The sequence below is a fragment of the Spermophilus citellus genome (genome assembly GCF_964194105.1).
Source record: "Spermophilus citellus genome assembly, chromosome: 1".
Classification (NCBI taxonomy): domain Eukaryota; kingdom Metazoa; phylum Chordata; class Mammalia; order Rodentia; family Sciuridae; genus Spermophilus; species Spermophilus citellus.
In genome coordinates this window covers 47,461,392-47,485,093 of record NC_138182.1, presented here as the reverse complement: position 1 = coordinate 47,485,093, position 23,702 = coordinate 47,461,392, and the positions used below count along the sequence as shown (strand labels likewise).

General features: G+C 35.3%; 1 protein-coding gene across 1 annotated transcript in view; it reads right to left on the bottom strand.

The window, feature by feature from the left end:
• Positions 1 to 6,137: 6,137 nt before the first annotated feature.
• The window catches only part of SUGT1 (SGT1 homolog, MIS12 kinetochore complex assembly cochaperone), a 37,573-nt gene continuing 20,008 nt past the window's right edge, over positions 6,138 to 23,702 (bottom strand). Inside the window, exons 11-13 of the mRNA XM_081290739.1 lie at positions 18,691 to 18,781; positions 8,204 to 8,385; positions 6,138 to 6,276 (exon numbers count right to left, since the gene is read on the bottom strand). Coding sequence (XP_081146865.1) covers positions 6,175 to 6,276; positions 8,204 to 8,385; positions 18,691 to 18,781 — 375 coding nt within the window. The 3' untranslated portion in view covers positions 6,138 to 6,174. The remainder of the gene's footprint in view (positions 6,277 to 8,203; positions 8,386 to 18,690; positions 18,782 to 23,702) is intronic.

Genomic DNA, 23,702 nt, shown 5'->3' with positions numbered 1-23,702 from the left:
TCAGAGAGTAGACATCTGCAAACTAAAACCAAAGAATATGGAGTGAAGACTATCTATGGCCCATAAATCCTGAAGTGTTTACTATATGGTGTTTCAAAGAAAAAGTTTGCAAGCACTGTAGTATTCTTATAGTGGAAGAAGCTGAAGTTTTGGTGCATAGAGAAGCAATTAAGGAAATGCAGGTAAAATCTTTGGTTGGGGCTGAATAAATGAAAGCCTTTGAATAGCAGGGGGGGAGAAAAACCAGACTTTTGCCCTCCTTTAAGGAATTCTAATAACAGGACTAAAGAAAAAAAATCACAATCTGTATATTTAAATAAAATGTATTGGACACATACTTTGAGTCAGGTGTTAATTAAATCCTCACAATTCTGAGAGGAACTATCATCCAGTATTAAAGAAAAGAACTAACATTCAGTGTTAAAGACGAGAAAAATATAAACTAGATCACTTGTCCTCAAAATACAACATATTATAACATCAGAATGGATTTTAAGATTCCAGTTTCACGTTAGTATCTTTTCTACTCTAAAACAGCTCCTCTGAAGTAAAGCAGGAAAAAACAACACAAAACCCTTTGGCATCTAATAATAGAAATAATAATAAAGCCAAGAAAATGTATTCACCTCTTAGCATATTTAATGTACACTAACTATATCTCTAACCTAAGTTAGCTAACTTATGAAAATGCTCAATTAAAGCCATAGAAAAGGGTAATGCTAGAGTACAGATTACCAGCAAAAATCAGTAGAAAAACCATAAACTTGACAGTGAATCCACAGCAGTGCCTGCTTCAGATTCTTTGGTGTGTGAGAGGAGAACAGGACTGATAAACTCCTGCATATAAAAACATCAGCTTCTCTTAGCTAATGAGAACAAGTCAAAAGTGGTTTACAACTGTACCAATCTGTACTTTGTTTTACAATCCAATAGTCTTACTCTGTTTTGAAAGATAAAATGGACCTGGCACTGTGGCATACCCCTGTACTCCCAGTAACTCAGGAGGTTGAGGCAGGAAGATCACAAGTTGGAGACCAGCCTCAGCAACTTAGTGAGGCCCTGTCACATAATAAAAAATAAAAAGAACTTGGGAAGTAGCTTAGTGGTAAAGGACCCCTGCTTTACCACTCTCTAGTACCAAAAAGTTAAAATGAAATAAAAAGCAGAGGTCTTCTAGGGAAGTCCCTCTACATAGTTTGTATTTTCTTCTTCCATTTATTATACTTGATTTTTAAAGTATTGGTGGCAAAATTTACAGTATTCATTCAAAAGTATTGTTTTCTATGAACTTTTATGCACTCAAAACTAGAAATTTTAATAATTTTTGCTTTACTTTTGGGAGGGGATGCCCGGATCTGAATCAACAATTTTTAATTGGCTTTCCTCAGACCCCAAATCTTCAAAGACTGAACTTACAACACAGAAGTCTTTCTCTAGGCCTTAAATCTCTCACCTAAATTCATGTAAGATCATCTGATGTTATCTGTAACATTAAACACTGTTCTTTGCAATTCACACATATAGGTACGTAATTCTTAGTCAAAATCCTTAGGGTAAAGATGTGTTTCTGAATTTACAATTGTGCAATGCCATACACATATATCATTAACTTAACAATGTCAGCAGGATCTATACTAGCTTTCTGTAATTAAACATATTATTTCTGCAGCAAAATATGTAACCTGAGGCCAGGTTTTATATCACTTGTCATACACATGCACCAAAATAACCTGGTACTTTCAGCTTTTAGAATTAGAATAAATGATTGTGAAATTATATGAACTCATAAAAACCAATGGGGCAGAAACAGGTACTGCTTTATGCCAGTTTTCCCATCTATAAAACTGGGATGACAATAGTATCCCCCTCATTGACTAATTATTTGCAGAACCTTCTATAAAAGGAAAGATCCCTGGTTTCCTAATAAGATATCTTATTTAACAAAGTGAGGATAATGTTGTGATCTTTAGGAATATACTTTCCCAATATATGTACAAAAAATAAATCTCAACTTGCTTCATTTTCAGATGGCTGATTCAGTAATAAAAAGATTCACTGCCAAACCAAATCATTCACATGAAGAGGGAGCCACAGTTGTCTAAAGCATGGGTCGAGTTTAGTTTCACATTCCAGCTTCATCACTTACCAATGAAATGAATTTGGGCAAAGAATTTATTCTTTTCTTTTTTTTTTTTTTTTAGTTGTGATGGACCTTTATTTTATTCATTTATTTATATGTGATGCTGAGAATCAAACTCAGTGTTTCACACATGCTAGGCAAGTACTCTACCACTGAGCCACAACCCCAGCCCCAAATTGGCCTCATTTTTCTGATCTGTCATAATGGGACGCTATCACTACCCCCAAAGGATTATAAACGAGGTAGTATCACCCTATCTACGGAAAAATGCTGTCACACAGTATCTTCTACTATTTACCTTATGGGTTCACAATGTGTATGATTTTAGACGACTGGGGTGGGGGGCAAGTTTACTAATGTAAGAAGAGAGGCCAAGAGGTAAATTAATTCCAGAAGCAGTAACAAGGATGGCCCCAAATAGTAACATTGTGGGTACATCAGCAATTGCAATATGCCCACAAATTTCCAGAATAAAGTCTCTTAATGGAAAACAATCTTTTTATTAAGAAAATACACAATTGGAGACAAAGGAAACCAGATCAATGTGGATGATTCCTCTTACTTAAGACTACATATGGGGGCTGGGATCGTGGCTCAGGGGTAGAGCGCACGCCTAGCACAGGCGGGACCCGGGTTCGATCCTTAGCATCACAAAAAAATAAAGGCATTGTGTTGTGTCCATCTACACCAAAAAATAAATATTAAAAAAAAAAAGGACTACATATGACCCTTTCCTACAGGGAAAGCAGAGTTTTGTCCTTTTAGCTTTTATCATCTCTCAGCTCTGATATCTTCTAAAGCAGACATAACTGAAATACGTATTCTTACAAGGCTATAGAAAGCTTCAAGTTTAGAGCTGGTTACAAAGTATAAGTGGCTCTAGTATTTAACAAAAATAAACCCAACCCAGGAATTTTCTATCTATTTTTGGAAGTGTTAGTAATAGATACAAACAAATCTGGACAAAGCAGATCCCAGAGGGATTATAAGTGTATTAGGCTGATCAGATGGTAAATTAATATGCAATTTTGCTCTGGGTCATTGAGACTACCTCAGAGATCAATTACCTCATTTGATATGGAATTAAATGGGGGGGGGGGAAACAACATCCAAATACTGAATTAAAATTTCTATCTAAATTACTTATGACATGCCGATACACCTCATTTTAAAAAATGTTTATTTGAATTCATCTAGAAAATTTACATAGGACAGTTCCATTATTTTTGTCTTCTATAAGTTAGACCACCAATACAAAGCTTTTCCAAGCATAGGGATACATTAACAATAATGCTTCAATGTTCTGCAATTAGTGATTATAGTAAGTCTAAAATAAACAAAAGTGTTAAAAATAATTGTAGGGCTGAGGTTGTGGCTCAGTGGTAGAGCACTTGCCTAGCATGTGTGAGGCACTAGATTCAATTCTCAGCACCACATATAAATAAGGGAATAATATAAAAGACCAAGGCCAGGAACAGTGGCGCACACCTGTAATCCCAGCAGCTCAGGAAGCTAAGGAATTCAAAGCCAGACTCAGCAATTTAGCAAGGCCCTAAGCAACTAAGTGAGACCCTATCTCTAAATAAAATACAAAAAGGGCTAGGGATGTGACTCAGTGGTTGAGTGCCCTGAGTCTAATACCTAGTACCTAATAATAATAATAATAATAATAATAATTGTAGTGGGGCTGGGAATGTGGCTTAGTGGTAGAGTGCTTGCATGGCACGTGTAAAGGCTTATGATCCTCAGCAATACACACACTTATTTACCTACCCAAGCACACACATTAAAAGGAAAAATAATTGTAGTTATTAATGCAAACCATCCTCTCTCTCCATTACACAAAAAGACAGAAAACATATCTTGAAAAAATGACCAGAAAGTGTCAACGTGTCAAACTAGTTAGTTGGCAACCAACTCTGAATGGGTATTAGGACAGACAAGAAATTGTCAAAATGGACCTTGTTTTGAACCTACTGTATGGCCATTCAAAGTGATCACTACATAGCAGAGTTCAAAGAAGCAGATTATCTCATTTAAAAGTCTTTGAAGACAAAAAAAAAAGTCTTTAAAGACAGAGAATTGTGGAAACTCATCAAGGTGCAAATTATGACAGAAATCAGAACAGATGAAGTCTCTATGATTAAGGAAAAAAAAATACATTCCAGAATTAAACCTTAAAAAGAGGAAAAGAAACACTAATACAGAAAAAAGTACATTCTGAAGGAACAATTTAGAAGATTGAGAACCAAAACTTGAAAAATGAAAATGAGAATCTAGAAAGAAAATGAGACCAATTAATAATAGGTACTTTGAGATTAGTAGAGAGTAAGAATACAGTTAAGAGGCTCTTAATCAGAATGTTTTAAAACTTTCTGTGAGCTTACAAATTCCCATTATCTAGAAGGGTGAAATAATAGCAGAACCACAGTAGTACTTTTTTGCACAGCAGTTTGGCCTACTTCTCTCAAAACTACCTTGATTTACAAATCTAACATATTTAGATCACATGCATTTTATAATGCTTTCAATCTCATATATATTAGGAATTCCATTTAGACCAGCAAAATACTGAATCCTGCCAATATTAAACAAATCTAGCTAATAGGCATACTCAGAGAACATAAAAAAGTAGCTTGTAGGATAGAAGGAAAAGCAATAACTGCAACATGCTTTAACAAGTTTTAACAACAGGTTTGAACATTATCTAGGATCACGCTACCATCACTTTTCTTATGAACTCTCCTACATCTCACATAAAGGCGTAGAAGGAATAAGGTGAATATCTACTCTTAGGCTGAAATGATGGCCAATTTGCTTCTCATTCATCCTACTCTCAGTTCTAGGCAGTGTCTTGCCACAAAAATGTCAGTGACACCTAACACAGCAGAGATCAACCTCTAGGGCATAAAGGTTAAAAATATTATGGTGAGAATATAACACAAGATCTACAAGTCATCCATGACCTACACCTTATAAAAGAGCTTAGACTAAAGGATTTTAATCACAGAACAATTTTTCCCATCTACATTTACAATGAGCTCAGTAAGCATTCTATAATTATTTCATCAATGTTCACTTTCTTTTTCTCCATTACATTATAAACTCTGAAATTAATGATCATGTCTTTTAGTTTTCGTATTCCCATGGTATCTATAGTTTTTAGGCACAGAGTAAATACTCAACATATACACATTAATTTACTTTAAAGTAGCTACCAATAACCACTGAAACAAGTATGGATTCCAGAACAGAGATTTTCTAGTAAAGAAAAAACATAATAAAAATAAAAAACTCCATCACTGCTATAGCTTCAAGAATACCACTGTGGTAAAGGCAACAAAAAAGAGAAGCTGGGCTTTTCTAGATCTTTCTTTACCTTGGCTTCACAGACTATCCTAACTATAGTTAAATTTGCTATGTGTTAAATTCAAGGATCTATGTTTTTTTATACAGGAATTTGGAAGGTAGGACCAAAATCTCAGTGCAATTACAAATACTTCCCATAAAAATAATTAAATGGGAATTTCCTATGATAAATAATTTCTCATAGTTCTCATTAAAAACTCAAGGTAAATAAACCAAACTTTCATAGAAAAATTGTATTTACAACTCCAAAAGCAGTTTTTAAAAGCAAACATGATATAACACTGAATTTGAAAAATTTATGCTAAACTAAAGTTGCGAGGTTTAATAAATTATTAACAGAACACTGCATCAAAAATAAGGCAATAATCCAAGATATGCCATTAAAGATTTCTTCACCCTCACAACTAGACAGAACTAATCTATCTAGTAGCAAATTCAGTTTCAGCAAGTTTGAAATCCTTAAGGACAGAAGTGATAAAAATGTGATCTTCATTCTTCATTAGACTCTTAGAATACTTGAAGGAAAATAATTTCTAAAGCACAAAGAGGTAAAGAGGTATAATCTTTCAAAATGATATTCAGTGTTCAAAATTCAAGAATGCAACACCAATACACAATGGGCATTAGGTGAGTATATGCAATACAATGATAGCAAATTAATTTATTTAGTACTTTTTCCATTCCATATCATCAGGAGGATTGATTTCAACTTTCCTTTTACCTACATCAGACCAGTTGGTACTCAAAACTGTACCACCAGACTCCATCTGGAATAAAAAATAAAAATAGGTTAATTCCTGGGCCATATAATCAAAATAGAATTATTTTCCTAAAACCATTCTAACTATAGTCTCAAATATAGGCTATTATATAGCTCAACATAAACTCAAGTATTTTTATTTAAACTGAGGCATTTCAGAGAAATTAACAAATTCCATGAAAATGTGAAAAGGAAACTAGAATAATTAGGTAGATGTACTGTGTACACATATATTACCACATCAAGCACCATGTTCCCCTCTGCTAATCAACAAAGGTATATGTGGAAAAACCACCTTCAAATGAAAAGTGATGCTGTAATTTTTTTTTTACTGAAGAATTTTTTACTGAAGACAGTGAAGACCAAGCAAAATAAACTCTTTCTATACTAGTTAAGCAGAACTTTAAGGATCTCTAATTAATACTCCCCAGTGTCAAACACAAACAAATTTCCTCTGAAAAAAAATTTTTTTAACCACGGTTAATATTTTAATAACCAACAGTGTCTCAGTGAAGAATTGGTTATCTACTTAATTACCTACTGAATATATCATCTAACAATGACCCTAGCATATTCATACGATCATGTGCTATTTAATGATGTTTTGTCAACAATGAACTACATACATAGAACAGTGTTACCATAAGATTATTATGGAGCTGAAAAATTCCTATTGCCTAATAACATCATAGCAGTTGTAACAGCATAGGGTGACACATTACTGGTATAAACAAATCCATTGTGCTGCCACTGATATAAAAACAACATACCATATTATACTAGCAGGAGCTTCTTACATCTCCTGATTCCATCTCTTGATTCTATCAAGAGGCCACATTAGGCTGGAGATGTAGGTCAATGGGATAACATGAGGGGGGAAAAAAAACCTACCCATCAAGTGACTGACCTAACACTATCTAGGTTTATATAAATACACTCAACGATATTTGCACTAATGACAAAAATCACCTAAACATGTACTTCTTAGAACGTGTTCCACTGTTAAAGGGAGATGAATGAATGTATATGAAAATAGTAAAACTTAATGATGTTTGTTGTTTTGGTGTAATAAAAATGCAATTTTTTATTTATTCTAATTAGACTGGGAGATCACACAGGACAGAGTATTTTGGGGTTAGTTTGTTTTCCCACAAGACAGAAGCAAGTCTTTGGTTTAAGGTCAATGTTGCCACAGAAATCGCTTGTTTTATAAGTATATACAGTTTACTTAAAATTATCAAAGTTTCAGTATAAAAATATATTCAGATTCTCTATTACATCTTTGATTTGACACAGTGCTATTTTGTCTAGAATGCATTTAAAAGTTAATAGTGAGAAAGACTTCCTTTCTGGGAAGACTGAAGTATTTCTCCTTGAAAAAGTCAAATGAAAAATACATCAAGAAAAATAATTTACATAGTTCCACAGTGATAAACTGTCACTAAATCTCAATCTGATTCGGATGGTATTCATGATGCCCTAGCAAAAGCCTGAATTTTCCTAATCAACAGAAAAATTATTAAAGCAATGAATAACTAATGTGTACTTTTCCACTAGCTAAACACAATTTGGAAATTTCCCCTCTATATTCTTCATCTCTTAACACTGAGACAAGAGATTCTAGGAGGTAAATAATGGAAGCTAACTCAGCTACTATGACAGATTCAACTAAGATAATTCCCTAACTCACTAATTTAAAAAAAAATTATATATATAAAAATTTAGAATAATCACTTGTTCTCATCTCTTCTACAAGTTTTCAACTTCCTCAACAACTACTCTATGTTTAGAGCAAGAAGAAACATTCGGACAAAGCCGATTCAAAAAGGTCTCCAGGCACAGTGTAAGTAATTTGGTGTCAAATTATCTACTGAAAATGTCTAAAATTCACTCCCCCACAATATTTGGGAGAAAAAAAAAAGTGATGTTCTTACAAATGATTTGTTCATGGCACGTTTCACTTCATCAGAACCATCTGAATAGATCTGCTGAAATAGTTTGTTTAAAGCTGCATCTCCCTCCAACTTCTCATTCTTTTCTTCTTCTTTGATCTCTCCAACCAATTTATCCCAATTTCTTGTATAATGAGATGAAGATGGATATAGGTTCTTTACATCTGTGAAGTAAAAATAGAGGAAGAAATTAATCGATGTGTTTTGATTATACCAAGAATATGTAACACTTTGACCATGATAAACAGAATATGTGAGCAATTTAGGTCACCAAATTTCATTTTTGCAGTAAGTGTTTTTTAAATAAAAACATTATTTTAAAAAGATGCTTAATATACTTCTCTTATAAATAAGATTTTAATGTTAAAAATGTGGCTTTTGCTGGGTGTGATGATGCATTCCTATAATCTCACCAACTTGGGAGATGAGAAAGACACAAGCTTGAGACCAGCCTCAGCAACTTAAGAAGACCCTAGTTAAAATTTTTTTAAAAAGAACTGGGGATATATAGCTCAGTGGCAGATGGCTCAGGGTTAAATACCCAGTATCTTTCTCTTTCTCTCTGTCTCTCTCTCTTTCTCTCACACACACACACACACACACACACACACACACACCAAAAAAGGGTGGCATTTTAGGAACAAGGTGCAATGGCAAATGCCTATAACTGAAGCCATTCAGAAGGCTAAGTGGGAAGGATCATTTACACCCAAAAGTTTGAGTTCACCATGGGCAACAAAATATAAAATAAAAATGTGGTTTTTCTAGGGAACTCACGTATCTTTCAGAGTAAACTGAAAGTATGATCACAGAAGCTACAAGAGTGAGTTGAGACTCCTTCTCTCCCCACATTAAAAATAAGATTGCTTCAACAATAAAGAATTTTTAAGTTGAAATATATTACTTATTTACAAATACAATACTTGACAATAACTATAATATCTGCACAGTATAGAAAATAACAGTATTTGTAGAGCACACTGGGGTAAAACAGGCTGCTTACAGATAGAAAAGGTTGGTGGCCCAGGGGCTTATGATACAGCCAGGGCTGCCCAGAAGATCAAAAGAATGAAGATTTGGGCACACAAATAATTAAAAAATAACAAACTGACCTAGTAGGTATAAGAGCAGCTCTGTTCACTATCCAATGAAGACATGAATGATGACCACAAATGTAACCACATATATAATTTCAAAATTCTAGGAGTATGTTACTAAAAACAATCATGGTAAAATATACTTTAATAATGTACTTTATTTAATCTAACATATAAATAGCATATCAACATGAAATAAAAAAATATAATGTTTTATATTTTTTCCATGTCATAAAAATCTGGTACATATTTTACAATTTAGTACATCTCAACGCAGACTAGTCATATTTCATGTGCTCATCATATACATGTGGCTAGCAGTTACTGTACTGGATTATACAACTATGAGGCTTTGAAAAATCCTGGTTTGAAATTTCTTTATTTCTATATATTAATACAGAAACTACTAAACATTCATCCTGTTTTTCATCCTTTCTTTACACCTATAAACCAATTTTCTCCCTGCCCACCCTCCATCAAAACAAAACCCAAGGTCACAGCAATGAAAAGGTAAAACAGCTTCTGTCATTTTCTCTACATGCCAAGCTCTTTCCTTAAGACCTTTATGCATTTTCAATATCTACTTGAAATTCTTTTCCCCTCTCTTTGTATTGTTTGGAATTTACCACCACTCATTTACATAAAATAGCATTAATTTTTTCCCATGTCTGTTGTGTGCTGGTACTATTACCATGCTTTAATTTACTAACTTTCTTTTAATCAATCACTTTTTTTCTTCTACAAAAATTAATATATTATAAAAGCAAATCTAATGTTACTGCAATAAATGAAAAATAAAACTGATTATTTCAATAATTAGAAGTTATTAAAATGGAATACAGGGATTCCAACATGGCGGCGGGCGCAGAGAGATCAAGTCTCTGACCTCTTCAGCTGTGCAGGCATAGGGAGTTGTAAACAACCTAAATCTGTTTGCTCAGGATCACTAGGCAATGCTGAGCTGACGTGGATCTGGGGCCAACAGTCTGGGCCTCTCAGAACACACACTGAGCCCCGATCGGCTGAATTCAAGCTCCCGCTCGCCTGCTTCCCGAAGACAAACAGCTGTGACTCAGCACTAATCCATCCGGCTGAAACAACTGGTCAGCCCTTCTCATCCTATGGAGGTAAATGCCTACTGAGCCTTCATAGGTAGTGGCCACAGGTTTGAAACGGGGCTTGGGAGAGACAGTAAGGACCCACCCGTTGCATTGGTTGCCCGGCAAAGGGAAACGAACTGTCGCCATTTGCAAGAGATACCACCATGAGAGAGAACTGACGTCATCAGACTGCGGCGGAGAAAACTTCACTGAAACCTGCGGCTACAGGTGTGTAATTCCCTAGCCTTCCCTCTCCACACATCGGGGAAACCTTAAGGGCCCCTCCCAGCTCTCCCGTGAGCCAGCCCGAGGGAATCAGAGGTGGCGCGGGACCCGGGGCGAGGAACTACCGCTCCCACCAGGGCTGACTGCTAAGGTCTCTTACACCAGCTACCGGGGGCGTGGCTACCGGAGGGCAAGTAAAATTCGCTGAGGATTCTCAGCCCCAAGCTCTACAAACTTAGGGTCTGAGGGAATGGCAAACTGGAAGAGTATGCCCAGTCGTTCATGAAAACAGGGCTCCCGGGAGCAGCAGACCTGGCATGTAGCCAGTATTGTGGTGAGCGGCACCCGTGAGAGGGGCCTGGCTAGAGGAAAAGTGGGAAGTGACTAGACACAAGAGGAGGCCCTAGGCACTCAGGATTGGAGACTCGCCCAGTCTGGGAGGAGGACGGCTGCACAGTGATTGGTTCCCGCGTATTGACAGGAGAAACTTGGCCTGGTGGGCACAGCGCCACCTACTGGAAGAGAAGTTAATCAAACTCTAAGACGGCATTTATTAGGTTTTTTTTTTTCTTTTTTTCTTTTCTCTTTTTTTTGATTTGGGTTTTTCTTTCATTTTCATTTTTCTTTCTTGTTGTTTTTTTAATTTTTTTTACAATTTTTTTAAATTTTTTTCTTCTAATTTTAATTTTTATTATTTTTTAAAATTTTTTTTCTTTTTTTATTTCCTATTTTTTTTCTTCTTTTGTCTTTTCATTTCTTTTCAATTATCATATCCCCCCTTCCTTGAATTCTACCTGCTTACTCTCATTCTCTTTAGTGACTTCTTCCCTTCCCTTCTAATACCTTTCCTCCCAAGCATCAAATAAATTTATAGGAGTAAACAGTAACTCATCAGTCAAACAGAACAAGAAGTAACATGAGCAGCTTCAAAAAGCAAGGAAGAAAAGGAGTACAAACAATGCAGGACAGCCTAAAGATTCAGGAGGACCTAGAGTCATCAGAAAAATGGTCATATAAAGAACTCAAGGAACACCTTAGACAGATGGAATGGAACCTTAAAGAGGATACAAGACAGCAAATTCAAGCAGCGAAAGAACACATTGAGCATGAATTACATAAACAGATAAAAGAAGAAGTTAAGCATCTTTATCAGGAGATAGAGATTACAAAAAATAATCAAACAATAATTCTAGAAATGAAGGAAACGATAAACCAAATTAAAAACTCAATTGAGAGTATCACTAACAGAGTGGAGCAAGTAGAAGCCAGAACGTCAGATAATGAAGACAAAATATATCATCTTGAAAAGAGTCTAGCCAACTCAGAAAGGCTGGTAAAAAATCACGAGAAAAACATCCAAGAGTTATGGGATAACATAAAAAAACCAAACTTACGAGTCATCGGAATAGAAGAAGGTACAGAGATTCAAACCAAGGGAATGAGTAACCTGCTGAATGAAATAATTACAGAAAACTTTCCAGAAATAAAAAAGGAAACAGATATACAAATTGAAGATGCATACATGACAACAAGTACACAAAATCACAGTAGACCAACGCCAAGACACATTGTTATGAAGATATCCAATATACAGAACAAAGAGAAAATATTAAAAGCTACAAGAGAAAGGAGACAGATTACATTCAGGGGTAAACCAATAAGGTTAACAACGGATTTTTCATCACAGACACTGAAAGCAAGAAGGTCATGGAACAATGTATTTCAAACACTGAAAGACAATGGATGCCAACCAAGAATTCTGTATCCAGCAAAATTAAGCTTCAGGTATGACAACGAAATAAAAATCTTTCATGATAAACAAAAGTTAAAAGAATTTGCAGCCAGAAAACCAGCATTGCAAAGCATTTTGAGCAAAACACTACACGAGGAAGAAATGAAAAACAATAACCAAAACCAGCAGTAGGAAGTGCCTCGGTAAAGACAGAGGGTGAGGGGAAAGATAATCATGGAGAAACAAACTGAATTTTTTTAAAAAAGGATAAATAATCAAACATGGATGGAAGTACAAACCATATATCAATAGTAACTCTGAATGTTAATGGCTTAAACTCTCCAATAAAGCGACATAGGCTGGTATCATGGATTAAAAAAACAAATCCAACAATATGCTGCCTCCAGGAGACACATCTAATTGGAAAAGACATACACAGGCTGAAGGTGAAAGGGTGGGAAAAAATATACCACGCACACGGTCCTCGTAAGCAAGCAGGGGTGGCCATCCTCATATCGAATAAAATCAACTTCAAGACTAAGTTAATCAAAAGGGATAAAGAAGGACATTATATACTGTTAAAAGGAACCATTCACCAACAAGACATAACAATTATCAATATTTATGCACCAAATAATGGTGCTGCGACATTCATAAAACAAATTCTCCTCAAGTTCAAGAATCAAATAGACCACAACACAATAATTATGGGTGACTTCAACACACCTCTCTCACCACTGGACAGATCTTCCAAACAAAAGTTGAATAAAGAAACTATAGAACTCAACATCACAATCAATAACCTAGACTTAACTGACATATATAGAATATATCAACCATCATCAAATGGATATACTTTTTTCTCAGCAGCACATGGATCCTTCTCAAAAATAGACCATATATTATGCCATAGGGCAACCCTCAGTAAATATAAAGGGGTGGAGATAATACCTTGCATTTTATCTGATCATAATGGAATGAAACTGGAAATCAATGATAAAAGAAGGAAGGAAAAATCCTACATCACATGGAAAATGAGCAATATGTTACTGAATGATCAATGGGTTACAGAAGACATAAAGGAGGAAATCAAAAAATTCTTAGAGAAATGAAAATACAGACACAACATATCGGAATCTATGGGACACAATGAAAGCAGTTTTAAGAGGAAAATTCATCGCCTGGTGGTCATTCCTCAAAAAAAGAAAAAACCAACAAATAAATGAGCTCACACTTCATCTCAAAGCCCTAGAAAAGGAAGAGCAAAACAACAGCAAATGTAGCAGAAGGCAAGAAATAATTAAAATCAGAGTGGAAGTCAATGAAATTGAAACAAAAGAAACTATTGAAAAAATTAACAAAACTAAAAGTTGGTTCTTCGAAAAAATAAATAAGATCGACAGACCTTTAGCCATGCTAACGAAGAGAAGAAGAGAGAGAACTCAAATTACTAACATACGGGATGAAAAAGGCAATATCACAACAGATGCTACAGAAATATAGAAGACAATTAGAAATTATTTTGAAAACCTATATTCCAATAAAATAGAAGATAGTGAAGACATCGATAAATTTCTTAAGTCATATGATTTGCCCAGACTGAGTCAGGAGGATACACACAATTTGAACAGACCAATATCAATGGATGAAATTCAAGAAGCCATCAAAAGACTACCAACCAAGAAAAGCCCAGGACCGGATAGGTATACAGCGGAGTTTTACAAAACCTTTAAAGAAGAATTAATACCAATACTTTTCAAGTTATTTCAGGAAATAGAAAAATTCATTCTTCCAAATTCATTCTATGAGGCCAACATCACCCTGATTCCGAAACCAGACAAAGACACCTCAAAGAAAGAAAACTACAGACCAATATCTCTAATGAACCTAGATGCAAAAATCCTCAATAAAATTCTGGCGAACCGAATACAAAAACACATCAAAAAAATTGTGCACCATGATCAAGTAGGATTCATCCCTGGGATGCAAGGATGGTTCAATATATGGAAATCAATAAATGTTATTCACCATATCAATAGACTTAAAGATAAGAACCATATGATCATCTCGATAGACGCAGAGAAAGCATTTGACAAAGTACAGCATCCCTTTATGTTCAAAACATTAGAAAAACTAGGGATAACAGGAACTTACCTTGACATTGTAAAAGCTATCTATGCTAAGCCTCAGGCTAGCATCATTCTGAATGGACAAAAGTTGAAGGCATTCCCTCTAAAATCTGGAACAAGACAGGGATGCCCTCTATCACCACTTCTATTCAATTTAGTTCTCGAAACACTGGCCAGAGAATTAGACAGACGAAACAAATTAATCAAAGGCATTTCTGTATATCAGCGACAAAACTTCTGAAACAGAAATGAGGAAAAACACTCCATTCACAATATCCTCAAAAAAAAGAAAATACTTGGGAATCAACCTAACAAAAGAGGTGAAAGATTTATACAATGAAAACTACAGAACCCTAAAGAGAGAAGTAGAAGAAGATCTTAGAAGATGGAAAAATGTACCCTGTTCATGGATAGGCAGAACTAACATTATCAAAATGGCGATATTACCAAAAGTTCTCTATAGGTTTAATGCAATGCCAATCAAAATCCCAATGGCATTTCTTGTAGAAATAGATAAAGCAATCATGAAATTCATATGGAAAAATAAAAGACCCAGAATAGCAAAAGCAATTCTAAGCAGGAAGTGTGAATCAGGCGGTATAGCGATACCAGATTTCAAACTATATTACAGAGCAATAGTGACAAAAACAGCATGGTACTGGTACCAAAACAGGCGGGTGAACCAATGGTATAGAATAGAGGACACAGAGACTAATCCACAAAGTTACAACTATCTTATATTTGATAAAGGGGCTAAAAGCATGCAATGGAGGAAGGATAGCATCTTCAACAAATGGTGTTGGGAAAACTGGAAATCCATATGCAACAAAATGAAACTGAATCCCTTTCTCTCGCCATGCACAAAAGTTAACTCAAAATGGATCAAGGAGCTTGATATCAAATCAGAGACTCTGCGTCTGATAGAAGAAAAAGTTGGCTCAGATCTACATATTGTGGGGTCGGGCTCCAAATTCCTTAATAGGACACCCATAGCACAAGAGTTAATAACAAGAATCAACAAATGGGACTTACTTAAACTAAAAAGTTTTTTCTCAGCAAGAGAAACAATAAGAGAGGTAAATAGAGAGCCTACATCCTGGGAACAAATTTTTACTCCTCACACTTCAGATAGAGCCCTAATATCCAGAGTATACAAAGAACTCAAAAAATTAGACAATAAGATAACAAATAACCCAATCAACAAATGGGCCAAGGACCTGAACAGACACTTCTCAGAGGAGGATATACAATCAATCAACAAGTACATGAAAAAATGCTCACCATCTCTAGCAGTCAGAGAAATGCAAATCAAAACCACCCTAAGATACCATCTCACTCCAGTAAGATTGGCAGCCACTATGAAGTCAAACAACAACAAGTGCTGGCGAGGATGTGGAGAAAAGGGTACACTTGTACATTGCTGGTGGGGCTGCAAATTGGTGCGGCCAATTTGGAAAGCAGTTTGGAGATTCCTGGGAAAGCTGGGAATGGAACCACCATTTGACCCTGCTATTGCCCTTCTTGGACTATTCCCTGAAGACCTTAAAAGAGCATGCTACAGGGATACTGCCACATCGATGTTCATAGCAGCACAATTCACAATAGCTAGACTGTGGAACCAACCCAGATGCCCTTCAATAGATGAATGGATAAAAAAAATGTGGCATCTATACACAATGGAGTACTATGCAGCAATAAAAAATGACAAAATCATAGAATTTGCAGGGAAATGGATGGCACTAGAGCAGATTATGCTTAGTGAAGCTAGCCAATCCCTAAAAAACAAATACCAAATGTCTTCTTTGATATAATGAGAGCAATTATGAACAGAGCAGGGAGGAAGAGCAGGAAGAAAAGATTAACATTAAACAGAGACATGAGATGGAAGGGAAAGGGAGAGAAAAGGGAAATTGCATGGAAATGAAGGGAGACCCTCATTGCTATACAAAATTACATATAAGAGGTTGTGAGGGGACTGGGAAAATAAACAAGGAGAGAAATGAATTACAGTAGATGGGGTAGAGAGAGAAGATGGGAGGGGAGGGGAGGGGGGATAGTAGGGGATAGGAAAGGAAGCAAAATAAAACAATTACTAATAGGGCATTATGTAAAATTGTGGATGTGTAACCGACGTGATTCTGCAATCTGCATTTGGGGTAAAATTGGGGGTTCATAACCCACTACAGTCTAATGTATGAAATATGATATGTGAAGAGCTTTGTAATGTTGTGAACAACCAATAAAAAAAAAAGAAAAAAAAAGAAGTTATTAAAAAAAATAAACCCCTGAAATAAAACCAAACCCAAGACCCTATATGATTTTATTCATGGCAGGTATATTGTTTTAAAAACCCTATCCATCTTCCATCTACTAGAAATCCCCCCTTCTTTGTACATTTTCAATAGTAAACGAAGAAAACAAACAAAAAAATGCAGGCCATGGTAAGTTAAGAGCCTAGGAAACATGGATTTAATTAATTATAATACTCATTCCCTGGAAAGATGGAAATAGAGGTTTAATCTCCACTTTACAGATAAGAAAGCTGGCCCAGATAGGTTAAATGACTTGCCCTTATCTACAGTCTCCACCTTGCAGTGCACAGAAATCTGACAAGCATATTAATTCCTTACAAAAATGTAACAGAATAGCATCTTGAATATCTAAGGTATTGAATTTAGAAAAAAACCTACTAACTGTAACACTAAAAAAACCTTGATTTTTAATCTCATAAAAATTTTTAACACATGGAGATGGTTGATGAACTATAGAGCTAAGTAACCTAACTTCTTTACTCAATCAAATAACTACAAAGATACTCATGCCAGCAGAGATCATTTCCATGTTGAAAATATAGCAACAAAAAGTATCTCACATGGGGCTAACAGAACAAGACCTATACTCTGAAGACCTGGCTTTTAGTCCTAGACAATGAAACCTGCTGAGCAATCTCAAGCAAGTTGATTAATCTTTCTGAACCTGTACAACAGAAGGAATAATGCTGGGCTGCCTATTATACATGGCTGTTATGTGAGATACTACTCTTAGAAAAGTTTTGCACTACATAAAATCATAAGTTCAAAAATCTGTTAGTCACAAAAGAAGCATGTAACATTTTTATTGTCTTACAATTATCAAACAAAAATACTTTAAGTTCCCTAAAAATTACCTGTTGGTATGTATTTCCTGGTTTTGCTAATTATACCTCAAATTAATTAAGATTTTATCATTGGAGCAAGTGGGGTTAAGAATCTATGGGAACTCTTATTTTGCAAATTCTGTATGCATCTAAAATTACTTCTTAATTAATACATGCACACATAAATGATCCACCAAACAACCCATTTCCTAAAAGTGGCCACAGGAAATATGTTTTCTGCTACAGAAGAAAGTGGGCAAAATCTGAAAGTAGCTGAGACACAATATTAACTTGATTCAGTCATCAAATCAGAGCATTAACTAATACATCAAAAAGAAATTTCTCTCCATTTACTAATGAGGTTATTACAGTAAAATACAATCTTAGGTTATAGTTCTAAGAGTGTCCTGCAGATTAATTATTTCATTAGAAAAATGCTTATCTACTTATTGCACGTGGTTAGAATTGACCTCAATGAAATGCTGTACATCCCGTAAAGAGCTACCCAATCGACCCTACTTTCCTCTCTTCTCCTAGGCTTTTCTTTAGTACTTATTACCTATTTTTATCCTTCTCTAAATTAATATAGTGAAATGGGCTAGAAACCTTATTCAACGAAGCCCTGAAATTTAAGGCAATTAGAGTTGACAATATTGGTAGAAGGAACATAAAGGAATAAACAAGAAAGAGAGGCGGGGAAGATGAGAAAATATATCAGCAGAGCAAACAAATTAACTTACAATGCAAAAAGCAGTAATAAGAAAGGGCAACAAACAAAATCAAACAAACTCCAAATAATGTCATAAACTGACATGGTGAGCAATCCCAACTTCTCTGGGATTTTGCTGCCATTCATTTGTATTCTTAGAGTTTAGGAAGTTAGAATAGTCACAAGGCTACTTTGTATTCATTACATAGCAACCTTATTATACTCAATATATCTTATCTTGGAAATATAAATAATGGAAGCAGAAAAAATGTTCATTACTATTTAATTTCAACCACACAACATAATACAAATTTAAAGCTTATCAAGGCCAGAAAACAAACCTGCTATGAACTGTTTTGAAGTAGGGACATCTCCTTGCCCCTCTAGCTTTTCCCATCTCACAGCCTCTGGCTTTTTCATTTTAATTTCAATCTAGAGGAAACACCAAATAAAATCCATTATCAAATGTAAAATAAATAAAACAGTAAAAATGCAATTTTCTTAAGTCATTGAAGTTTTATAAATGATAGTTTCCTTAGTAGAATGAAAGACATTTTTACTTTATGTTTATATGTGACTCACATGACCAACATGATTCTGCAACATGTACATTCAGAAAAATGAGAAATTATATCCCAACTATGTATATCAAAGTTCATAAATGCATTCTATTGTCATGTATAACTAATTAAAACAAAAAAATAAAAGAAAAAGGTTAAATTTGAAGAATTATAAAGTATTTATTTTTAGGGGCTGGGATTGTGGCTCAGCGGTAGAGCATTCCCCTAGCACAGGTGGGACCCAGGTTCGATCCTCAGCACCACATAAAAATAAAGGCTTTGTGTTGTGTCCATCTACACCTAAAAAATAAACACTAAAAAAATTTTTATTTTGTTTCTATTAAAATTCATCCTTCCAAAAAAACGACATAAACACTACAATTTGAGTTTCAAGACTTAAATGCTTACTTTTCTTCTTAAGCAGTGTTTTCAACTACGGATGATCCTCTCACCCAGGGGACATCTAGCAATGTCTATGGACATTGCTGGTTGTCACACCTAGGGTAAGGGAAAGGTTGGTGCAGACATCAAGTAAGTAGAGACCAGGGGATGGTACTAAACATCCTATAATGTACAGGGAAACCTCCTACAACAGAAATATCCAGCCCCAAATGACAATAATGCCAGCATTGAGTAACCCAATTTCTATAGGAATTTGCTGTTTTCACATGTGCACTAATCTGCTTTAGAGTAATTTATTCTACTGTGTAAAAATAATACAGCATATTCTAATATATTATTTTTACAATCATTCATTCAACATATAACTACAGGTTGAAAACCCCTTTGCTGAAACACTTGAGACCAGAAGTACATCAGATTTGGATTTTAGAGTATTTGCATGTACATAGTAAGATATCTTGGGGATGGGACCAAAGTTTAAAAATGAGATTCCGTTATGTTTTCTGTATTCCTTAATCACATAGTCTGAAACTAATTTTATACAATATTTTAGTGCACCTCCATTTTGACTGTAACCTGCAACATAAGGCCAGGAGTAAATTTTCCTCTTGTGACCTCACATCAGCACTCAAAAAGTGTCTGATTTTGAACTTTAAATTTTCATATTAGGAATGTTCAACTTGTGCTAAACACCCACAATGAATAGGTATGCTCTTTAAGGTTGTGGGGAATTTAAAAAATATTAATGACATATCTTTGACCATTTGGAAATATATGAGATACTTAAAGTCACAAAATAGGCAAATATATGTCAAAAGCTCAGGAAATCACACCAGCTGCAAAAGGTGAAGGTTTCATGCAGTTTAAAGGGTGCTGAGGGGTAGATAATGTTTGCAAGGATAGAAGGGGTAACCCAGTCTCCAGAGGCAAAGAGAATGGCCTAAAACTGGAGCTCTGGGGACACGAAAGGCCAGAGTACATCAGGGAGTATGAAAAAAACCAATGTGCCAAGTCCAGAATTTATATAAGAGCAGTGAAGACTAGATGGAAAAAGAGCAGAATACATAGAGACTTCAAATGTTAAACTAAGTTTACTTACAAAAAAAGAAAACAAGTATCCTAATAGCAACTTTTACTCTCATCAAGGCTTGTCCCCAGCATCTACCCTTACTCCTCATATATTCACTCACCTCTACCTTTTTTTTCTATTCAAATAATGTTCCCATCTCCATTTTTAGATTGGCAAAAATCAGTATTTTCAGTGTAAACATTATAGTTAACTGCATCAAATAATATTATGCAGATTAAATTAAGAATCAAATTAAATTTTACATTGTAATACTTTTATGAAAAGGATTATTACTTCTGTAAATGGGGGAGACAGATATAACAAAGAGCAGCCTATTCACCCCTTTGTTCTCTGACTTCTTTTTAATCAGATAACTCATTTAAATCGGCAATTCCTGGTAATGTTTCTTCTACCTGCATCTTGCTTCTTTCACTTTCAAATAGAATCAAGAACCCAGATGGCAGTGTGTACATCATAGTTCTAAAGTACATTCCCACTTCATATCCTTATGCTACATGCATTTTTACATAAAAGTTCATTTTTTCACTTTAAAAGCAGCACATATTTGCAGTTACATTTACTGAAAGCCACTGTAACCTGAGGAATTGTGCAGTATGAACAAAAAGGCCTTTAAACAAAGATAGTCAAAGCTCTCAGCAACAATCTGTTTCAAGTGAGACAAACTGACCTAAACCTGAAATTATACTTATTCCATTCATTAAAACAGCAGTACCGAATAAACCATGTAAAGCAGCTTTTTAAAAGGTGAAAACAGGGATGGGAGGGGGTTAATTTTCTGTGAATTCTTTTTCATACCTACTTCGCTTTCAATGCTTATACATGCTCTTAAAAATGAAGTTTGAAGTCTTGACATTTCTGGCAGATACTTCTAATATTATAGTCCAATTTCAGAGACTTTTTATTTTAAACACTAATAAACCATTCTATTTTCATTTAAGTAAAAAAATACTTTAAAAGCTAACTTAAATCATTTTTAATATATATATTTTTTGGTTATCAGTGCACCTTTATTTATTTATATGTGGCACTGAGAATTGAACCCAGTGCCTCACACATGCCAGGCAAGTGTTCCACCACTGAGCCACAACCCCAGCCCCCTAACTTAAATCTTTGATTTGTTTGAATGTTGCTCTTACATGCACAGGCAAGGTTTTCAAGGTTCCATAATATCCCAAAGCAGTATCCACAAGTTATTAATAAGAATCCCTACTGTGCTTGATCATGATCTACTATGCACCTCTGAGGTTTCCTCTGAGAATTTCTTTTTTTTTTCTCAATGAAAGGAACTTCAGATTAAAAAAGAAGCCATTTGGGCTGGGACTGTGGCTCAGTGGTAGAGTGCTCGCCTAGCACGGGCACGTCCTGGGTTCGATTCTCAGCACCACATAAAAATAAAGGCATTGTATTGTGTCCATCTACAAAAAAAAAAAAAGATTCTCTCAAAAAAAAAAAAAAAAAAAAAAAAAAAAGAAGCCATTACTACTCCTAAGTAATCATAGCATAAAGACACTGGCTTCTTAAGAAGCACTTAGTGCTACAGACTAGCAGTGAAGGAATTCTCTCCAGAGTCTAAAGAACCAAAGCAGTTTACTGGCAAACTTTTGAGATTAACCTGCCTCAAGGTTACAGTTATTAAATAACCGTGCCTCTATCTTTAGAATGTAGCCTTTCCAAAATTTTCCTACTCTTTGCAAATTTAATTGGTACCACAAAACCCTTTGTCTAATACTGGAGCAGTAGCTCAGTCTTTGCAGGCCAGACTGATACATCTTATTTATTCTTAAACTCAAATCTGTGTCCCCCAGCCCTCTCCATGGTACTAGAGATTCCATTCAAGGACTTGTGCTTTGCACTCTACCACTAAGCTACATCCCTAGCCCTTTCGTGGCCCGTGGCCCCCACCCCCCCCAGAGTTTTTTAATTGGTGCATTGTAAGTGCATGTAGTTTTGGGATTCATTACATATTCATATATGCACATAATATAATAATATAATTGGCCAATATCATTCCCTAGTATCATCCCCAGCTTTTTAAAAGATATTATTTTGAGGCAGAGTCTCACTAAATTGTCTAGGCTAATCTCAGATTTGTGATCCTGCTGCCTCAGTCTCCTGAGATGATGGGATTACAGGCCCGGAATAGTTGGCTTCACTATAACCATTCTTTAAAATACAAAAAATGGTAAGAAAGGCAAATTTCTAACTCCTTAATTTAAGTATTTATTGAGTGCCAGGCACTGTGCTCATAAGGAAACAGCTTTTGTTCTCTCATAAAACAACGAAAAATTCCAGTGTATATAATTGTGAAGAGTGGTGATTTGAATTATGGTCTGACTCTCATGGTTGCATTTGCACTGGAAGCTAGCTGTTATGAAGGTACAGGTCAACATGCCCCAGTTGCTATAGTAATGCCGGCCAGGGAGGTAGGGCTCTATATTAGTCAAGGCCTGATAGAGAATTCTGAGCAAAACAAGATGACTCTAACTTTTTGCCAGTCCTGTGGCCTTTAGATTGCCTGCTTTACTGAAATTTTCCCACAAATAACCTTTTGACGAAACCTATAAAATAAACTTGCTGAGCTAGTTCTAGAGTCTGTCAAGCCTCACCAAGGGCTTGGCTACCCACCTGGCCCCAGCCTTTTCTCCCTATGTGTGTCTGTCTTTTCTTTATCCCCCATTGCTCCTGAGCACCTGGTATCTCCTTAATTAATGGTCTTAGCTGAGAGATGAGAGGGCTGTGACAATTGGCACCTGAACAAGGATTTGAGAGGCCCAAGCATACAATGTGTAGTGACAGACCCCATGCTAGGAAACAGAGATATTTAGAAGGTAGTATATTAAAATGCTATTAGTGATGAGTCTTCAGTAACTACTCTCTCAGCTGCGTCACACTTTCCCAAATTTCTATACACATTTACTGATTTTATAGCCTGAATAAAAATCTAAATAATCAGGGAGAGAAAAAAACAACAGTAGTAATAACATTTATTGAGCACTTATACACTCTGTGTGCTTCACATGTCAAGTCATTTAATAAAACCACACTACAAAAGAAGATTATCATCCATATTTTAGAAATGAGGGAATGTAATTATGGAATAATTTGCTTGAAATACCTTTTCTGCTAGACTTTTCACTTATTTCTTCAGAAACAAGCAGGGACCAAGAACAAGGCAAAACCAATTAATTGTGTAATTAGAAAGAATCACAAAGAGGTGCTATTTGTTGGATATACGACTTACAAGCAAGTATATTAATCTCTGTGAGCCTTAGCTTCTCCTTTGAAATGGGAATAACAAGGC